Genomic DNA, 7916 nt, shown 5'->3' on the forward strand with positions numbered 1-7916 from the left:
GTGATCACCCAAATTCATACACATTAAAAAGACATCTGCCGATCTTCTTGGGCAGTATAAAAAGTGTGGGAAGACGATAATGTTTTTCAGGTTTTTATTATAGTATTCCATGGGAACAGGCATACACCATTTTCCAATATAAGAAAAAAGTTTCACTGAATTTTACAATATGTATTTATAGCATCAGTAACTGCAGCCGACCAAGTATTTAAATTCAAAAAAGGAAATAAGGGGCTTGTATTCGATTAACAAAAAGATGCTTTGAAAAAAATTAAACAAAATTGTTTTAAGAAATAAAAATCCATTTGTAGTTATTATACAATTGCATTCACATCTTAAAAAAAAGGAAGAATCCACCCTGAATACTTCCACTGTTAAAAGTAAATATTTTGTTTAATATCATATTTGTCAACAGAAAAATATCTCTGTATTTAAGAGATTCGTAAGTGCATGTTTTTAGAGTCAGACCCTTAATAGTAAAAAAGAAAGGCTTCCATCAAAACAGCAATAAAAAGGGAAAAAAGATTTGTATTTTCTAAAACTATAACCTCGAAATTCCCTAATGAGCATGAAGCCACAAGATGTGCTGCATTTTAAGTCATGTGGCAACAAACATAATGACAAAGAACTAGCCGGGCTATCAATATTTACAGTTGCTATATAGGTGGGCACCTTTGACTACCAATCATCAGGTTCACACCCACTGTGTGAGGGGTCACAGAAAGGCATTCTGGGAGAAAACTTTAAACAAAAAATAACTAAAACAGAAGAACACAATGCAAAGGACAAGAAATTAAAAACCTTTCTTCCTCAAGAGTCCAGGAAAGCACCAAACATCAGAAATGGGTGATAATTCAAAGACCATACCAGTGTTTTTTGCATCTTCAGCCTGCTTACTTCTACTAATCATCTGTACTTTACATTAATGCTATATAACGATTGTCAATCTGACAGTGTATGAAGCTTTGTCCTAAAATGGATGTCAGTACATAAAGGAAACATTTCAAATTTTGCTTGGAAAGTGGGCAGCGATAATGTCTTCTTTCTCTGTAGTAAATGGGGTAAAACACTGGTATAGTTCTAAAACAGTCTATGAGAATGTGAGGGTGGATTTTTCCTTTTATGGGGTTTGAGAACTGTGTTGATATACTGAAAGTAGACTTTGGGTCTGTGGGTATCCTGGACTGTGGGGATGGGGCAGGGGTTATGAGTAATCTGTCTTACTGCTGCGTGTCCTCTCCTCCTCTTCATCGGAGGAGTCTCCTCCGTAGGGCACCAGGCCTGATGCATCTTCATCCACTTTAGACTTCTTCTCGTACACCTCCTCTTGAACACCTGTAAGGGCACAATAAAAATGGAGAGAGAGAGAGAAGTAGAGAGAAGGAGGGAGACATGAGAGAGAGGGGGAGAGAAACCAAAAAAGGAAACCCATTGAGGAGCCCCATGTTAGCGGTGGGTTTGGAGTTTGTTTGATCCGCAGCCAGGGGAGGGAAGATATCAAATGAAACGGCAGCAGAGCACACATCCATTACAGGCAGGTCCAGGAACACATGTTGAGAGAGAAAACAGGGGAAAGACAAAAAACATATACAAGAAGAGCATGTTAGTGGGTTCTACCAGTGGAGAGTCACATAGGTCTCCACTTCTCCCCCGTTTCCCCCATGGGGGAGATGCCATTTCATGCAACAGACATGCCTGAGTACTCAGGCTCTCAGAATATTTGGAGATAAAGAAATGCATACCCATTGACGCGGCGTTGCCGGGCAGACATACGGGCTCTTCTGTCACTGCGTCTCTCGGCCTTTTACGTGCAACAGGGGCAGGAGCCACAAAGAAGGGTGGCGGTGGAGGCATCAGAATCCTGAAGCGAGAAAAACATCAATATCTACACCACACAAGGTTCATGGAGAATAATATACAAGGGAAATTAGATCCATTAACAGACCTTTCTACTCCTTTCTCCTCTCCAGCACTGGGGGCAGGAAGTGCAGGCTCTTGGTGAGCAGCCTCTGGAGATCTGCTGGGAGGCTAAACAGAAAAGTACAAAACATTTAATACAATTTAAAAATGTAACATGTAAAGAAAAATGGTTTGATACATAGGAAACATTCTTTATCATGTGAAAACCTTTCCAAATGCTTAGGGCTTTAGGTTTTATTTTCAAAATAAACCTTTTTAATAATTATTTGAATGGGTGAGAAGTCACATATAAATGTCTCATAACAGACACGGATATGAATTTGACGGAGCCTGAAGTGCTTTTCGGGTCGATAGTTAATGTCGGGGATTTCCATATGGCCAGTGTTGTATCCGTTTTCAGACCAACACAGTGACGCAGTTAAAACCCATGCCTGTGGTCAAAAAACACTGCTGAGCTTTGTATGACGGCCATTTGTATTAGGGATGGTAATTTAATGTTTAAACAACATTTGTGTGACTCACTACTCAACTAGTGTAAAAAATGGGCAAGAGAGCTACAGAGATAGCGTGCATGCAGGATAAACAAACTGACTTTGATACTTTTCAAACCATCATTTCATGGAATATAATTGTGTGTCATTCTATGATTTTTGTAGTTTAGCAGTGACGATTCAGTTAAACTGCCAGCAGTAACTCATTGAAGGTAAATCATTGAGTAGCTAACCTGTTCTTCCTTAACCCCTTCCTGGAAATGACGTCTGGGACTTCCTGAGTCAGGGGGGCTGTTTAAAGATCCTTCGGGCTCCACTGTCTCACTGCTGCCAGGATCCTTCAGTAGAGCAAAACCAACACAGACACACTGATGCAGCAGCAGGATTTAAAAAGCTAAAACTCCTCAATTTCTCAAAAGGTGTCAAGTGTCCTGATAACATTATGATATAGATTATTACATAGATGATGAGCTCATTTAACATGAAGTTTTATGAATTGTGTGTGTAGATATAAACTTGTGCTGAAATTACTAACTGGTGAACCTATTGGTAATTGACTAAATAATGCCAATTAAATATGGTATTGTCTAAAATATTTTACCAGCATGTCTTGCTTCATATCATAAAATAAATATATATTTTAGCATTTTACAGGTTAAATCAATCAACAAAATAACTAATACGTGAATGCTGAAAACAATAATTGGTGGCAGCCTCAATCTTTGGAAATTACCTCGACGAGATAGGGATGCGGTTTCCTAGGACACACCGGATACTGAACCATTGCCTGAGAAGATGGAGGGTTTGTCGACATGTTAGAATGACTTGAGGGACCATTTGCATTACTCCAATAACCACTGGCTCCTGAGTACGCTGAATAGCCGCCAGCATACCCATTTGCTGGGTAGTTATACCAGGACCCCTGGCTAGAGTAATTGCTATTAGGTGGAAATCCATGTGCTGCGTATGCTGAAATGAAAGTATAGAACGTGGAGTTAATAGCATATATTACATGAATCAATAACGGTGTTTTGACAACTGTGACGTACTATTTCAACCTATTGTTGAGCCACTAAAGACGTCATGGGATGATTAATCACCACAAGAAGAATGCAGTCAGCTAGTACCTGATAATTGGTCACCTTGTTGGAATTAGTTACAAGGCATAAAAGAATACTCACGTTGTGTTGAGCCGGTGGCTGTGTACATCGTCACCATACGGGCACTTTCCTCTCTCACCTGGAGAACGAACGAAAACAAAAACTTTGTAAGGAGCTAGATAACAAATCCACAAAGGCTGTGTTGATTTATTTTTTTGACAGCTGAGTTGCATTGTGGGTAGGTGCAGAGCACTCAAACCTATCTCTGGAGATCAGGTGGTTCACACTACCACTTTCACTTTAGGAGGTGGGTATCAGTGAAAACCATATGCTTTAATAGTTTCACCTTCTTTAACCTCCCATTAGGCTCTCGTGTAATTCAGTTAAACTCACAACTTTATTTATTATCATGAACTTACAGTTTCCAGCAGACTCTCTGTGAGTTTCTTTGCTGACTCCAATCCAGTTGAATTTGGGTGGCTGTAACACACAAAGGTCCATATGTTAAATATGCTGAAACAGACTCAAGACATGACTAACAGAAAGAGATTTTAGGATTTATATGCAAGCAGGTTCTTAGATAGCTATTTAAGTCGCAAATGAACCAAAACTGAAACCTGGCAACATGTATTTAAATTTGAGTTGACTTCATTAATTCAGACTAATAACCTATTTACACCAAGCAGGTCAAGTGATGTTCTGTTAATAACTAAAATCAAATCCCTTTCTTGTGGTTTCCTTTTAAAATAAACATGGGTCTTGTTCGACCCTGAGCTCATATTTGTATATAATGGGCTTTAACCCCCGCTGTGTGCCTGTGGATCTCCTTCTCTGGTGAACTAATCCCAAAAGAAAACTTGAAAAGTTTGCCAAAAGGTGAGCATTTGGAATGAACATACCTGATGTAGACATAAAGAGGCTCAAAAGACTCTCGTTTTGATGCTTGTTCGATGTAGCCAGACCCTTTTCCCCTGAGAAAGACTCGAGCCCCCGTCTCTGTCTGGATGTGACTCAGGTACGAACCTCCCGGACCCTCGACCTTTTCATTCACGTTGAACGAGGGCAACGACTGATCCAGACCCACAAAAATCTTTGTGTGCACAAAACTCTGAGGATATGGGGAAAAATGTGATTCATTATTATACCCTGCATATTTAGGTTGTTTATCTGTATTAAGTTTGACTAGAAGTAAAACGGCTTTGTAAGCAGGTGCAGAAATCCAAGGCTTTTCCCTTTAGACCAGGGACGTTCTCTCTGCTACTTAATTTGGGAGGTGGGTATCAGTGAAGGCAACATGGTCTTCATTTGCCTCACTTTCTTAACCTCCATTTGTAAAATCCTAACTCTGACACAATTAGAAGTCACAATATTCAACACAAAAGACTGAGCTGCATAATGAATTGTATACAAAGATCTGCTGATAGAGGTGTAAATCCCTCCTACCAGGCGCATTGCAGAAATATTTGACATGGTAACATTTTAGTAATGAATCCCCAAGGAACTAAAGAGGTTTCACCACAACTTGCAGAGGGGTGAACTTCAATATAGACGTCATGTCTTGCCTACCCCTGAATGAGGAGCTGCAGGCCGATGTCCTGGCACTGAGTTGGTGTTGGACATCCGTGGCTGGGGTGTAGTATTGACGGGGCGAGGAGGCTGAGGGTAGATTGTGAGTGGAGGCATTACAGGCAGCTTTCCTCCTGATGCTGCTGAGGCCCTCAACAGGTCCTCAGAGATGATCTCCTTTATTCTCAGCACAGCCTCTGATGTTGCAGAAAAGTCAACAATCAGCCACTAGCCACATCAGCCATAAAGAACAGATTTCAGACTGATGACAACATTTGTGAATTAGACTCGATGAAGATAATACCTGACTGCAGATTGAGCAGATTTTTAAAAGGTGCTACTTACTATTGACCTGCTCTTGGTTCTTTCCCTGGACATGCAAATACAAAGGTCTTTGTCTAAAAGAAAGCAAATCAGAAATGTCATGGACAACGCATAACTTCTGCACTCCTACAAACATTTATTTAATCAATAATTAATTTTATATGGCAAGTGATTGATTTATTTTTATAAGATGGACATTGCACTCCTGGTAAATCTGTTGAGATGTTCTTGGCGAACAATGAGCAAGTAAACAAGACAGTTTATCACTATAACTGCAAAGATTTGTAGTACAGCGATTCTTTTTCTTTTTCATTGAAACAAATATATAACATTATCTAGTCTATCATCTGGTATCAAGTTAGCCATTCTTCTAAGAGTGATGTGAAACTTTAATATATGGAATATTGCTTTGGCAGGAACAAGATCATGTCTTAAATTGAAATGTACAGAGCTAAATAGTAAGCTACAGCAGATACATATTTAATCAACATTGAGGTAAACATAAGCATTGGGTTGGACACTGTATCAGTAGATACCCAGTATTAAAGTACTCAGATTGGGATCGGTACATTGGAGTACATACCCTGCTTTTCCCTTTTCGGCTTCAGCCATGTAATGACCTTTCGTTGAGACGACTGCTCCACTAAACTGTCGGATCTGAAAAAGGTAATAGAAAATTTGATTAAGACATAAGAGGGATTCACGGAGAATGTGTTTATTTAAAGCTGTTTAAGACCTTTCTTAACCTAATGTCACGTGTCAAATGCAACACTACCATAGCCTCTTTCCACTTACCTCCTCCTGTGTTTTGCCTTTAGTAAGAAGGTCCCTGCAATTTATCGGTACATCGTTTATGTCAACCTCTGTGATCACCATTTCTTCTGTAGTGTTTGACACAGGCACACTTGGAGGGGTCTAAAAGACATGACAAGGAAAACTGTAAGCCCTCTAATGAAGCCATAAACCAGATGTATTATACAGTTATTTGCTACAGCTGTTCAAGTATTATTCACCTTTGCAAGTAATGGTGGAGGAGTCAACAGCTTTCCTTTTGCCATTAACATGGCATTTATTTTAGCAGCCATGGCCGCAGCCATTTCAACTCCTCCCTGAGGCGCTGGCTTCTCTCCTGTCTGTGCCGGCTGGGAAACTGTGCCGTCTGAACCAGCAGTACTGACGACTCCTGATAGTGAGTGGGCTGCATTTTCACTACTCCTCTGTTGCCTCACATCTACACTCTGTTTAGGTAGGGTTGTCTTGTCCCATCGGCTGGTTAGGCACCTGAAAACAAAAGAGAAAAACAACAAACAGACAAATAAATAGGTGTACTTAAAATCATGTTTACTACACCCTTTTAACAACAAGAAAAACTCCATAAAAGTACAATTACTATAATGGCCATTTCATTTTTGAAGATCTGTTGAATAGATGAGTGGCGAAACATCTTCAAGATTAAAATGGCAACTTAGTAGTAATGAGTTAGATGATTGACTCATCAAAGCAAAAACAGGGATGGTTGGTCACTGTGATGAGGACTAAATGAAGGTGTCTGGGTGGCATGTTTTAACACCCTGCACACTGATTTCTCTGTTCTTAAACTGTTTTGTTTAAACCTACTTACACACGTGAAACCCTCCAGAACATCAGGATACAGACATTCAATAACAGTGTAACACATTCAAAGTTAAATGGAGTTTAAAATGTCTTTCATTGATAAACTATGTGTCTGTTTTAATGAAGCTAACAACACTGTGTGCATTTTGCGCCAAATAAACATGCGTGAACTGTTTGTGAGCTAAGCTAACAAACAGCCAGTTAGCTACTAGATACTAGTTGTAGTTCAGGCTGAGCTAGCTACCTTCACAAGCTAGGATCCTGTTTATGGACGATTACATTACCAATACATCTATTTACGACTTGAAGGAATAAAGTGTTCGAGTAGTCAGCACAGGTGATACCCCGCGAGCTAACACCTGTTAGCAGGCCGCAACAACGTCTGCTAGCTAGCGTTAGCTTAGCATGCTAGGTGCAGGTATGCAGTGCGCTGTTAGCTAACTAACTAACACTAAACTAACTACAGGTACACTTACGGTGTGTGTCCAGTCATTCCTGAAGACATAGCACCACTCCACTAACGCTGCAGTAAGATTAGAACAGTGTGTCGTGTAGTTGTTGCTGGTCGACGGGAGCCATCAGTCTGCTGCTCTGCTCTGACGCCGGCCACTTCTGCTGACGAGCTGTCGCAAAGTCCGACGACGTGTCGCAAAATCTGACTTGCCGGAAGTTGAGCTGTTGTCATGTTATGTAACCATGGCGAAGTATGATAGCAGAGTCAGGTAATTTATCCACATTATAATTGTACATAATTAGAAAATAATTTGGCTCAGGATTATTATAAAATTGCTTTAAAATGTATGATAAAGTGTAAAAAAAAAAATCCAAAATGTTTTTGTTTTTTTGTTTCAAAATGACAGTATCCACAGTAACATCAGAAAACATGAATCCATTTAAATAC

At 39.9% G+C, this 7916-nt stretch overlaps 1 protein-coding gene and 1 non-coding gene across 3 annotated transcripts; both read right to left on the reverse strand.

Annotated features, from left to right (window-relative positions):
• Positions 1-82: 82 nt before the first annotated feature.
• LOC141758476 (KH homology domain-containing protein 4-like) lies at positions 83-7667 on the reverse strand. 2 transcript variants are annotated; one of them, XM_074619957.1, is made up of 14 exons: positions 7492-7667; positions 6415-6682; positions 6197-6316; positions 5985-6058; positions 5423-5475; positions 5078-5274; positions 4411-4619; positions 3931-3991; positions 3593-3650; positions 3145-3380; positions 2645-2749; positions 1946-2028; positions 1743-1861; positions 83-1335 (listed from the first exon to the last, which is right to left on the reverse strand). In XM_074619957.1, exons 1-14 carry the CDS (start codon positions 7518-7520, stop codon positions 1205-1207), a joined length of 1743 nt encoding a protein of 580 aa, XP_074476058.1. In that variant the 5' UTR covers positions 7521-7667; the 3' UTR covers positions 83-1204. The 2 variants fall into 2 exon arrangements, with proteins under 2 accessions (XP_074476058.1, XP_074476050.1); XM_074619949.1 differs by lacking the exon at positions 83-1335 and having other exon boundaries at positions 1342-1861.
• LOC141762284 (small nucleolar RNA SNORA47) lies at positions 4708-4839 on the reverse strand. The gene has a single exon (XR_012592778.1). It is a non-coding gene; the product is annotated as a small nucleolar RNA SNORA47 (small nucleolar RNA).
• Positions 7668-7916: the final 249 nt, after the last annotated feature.

This window comes from Sebastes fasciatus, chromosome 2 (assembly GCF_043250625.1).
Source record: "Sebastes fasciatus isolate fSebFas1 chromosome 2, fSebFas1.pri, whole genome shotgun sequence".
Taxonomy (NCBI): Eukaryota; Metazoa; Chordata; class Actinopteri; order Perciformes; family Sebastidae; genus Sebastes; species Sebastes fasciatus.

Coding starts and splice junctions, on each gene's coding strand:
- LOC141758476 (XM_074619949.1), bottom strand. CDS start 7,520: ATGTCTTCAGGAATGACTGGACACACACC. Junction 6,059..6,196: donor AAGGCAAAACACAGGAGGAG/GTAAGTGGAAAG, acceptor TACCTTTTTCAG/ATCCGACAGTTTAGTGGAGC. Junction 3,992..4,410: donor CCTCTTTATGTCTACATCAG/GTATGTTCATTC, acceptor TGTGTGTTACAG/CCACCCAAATTCAACTGGAT.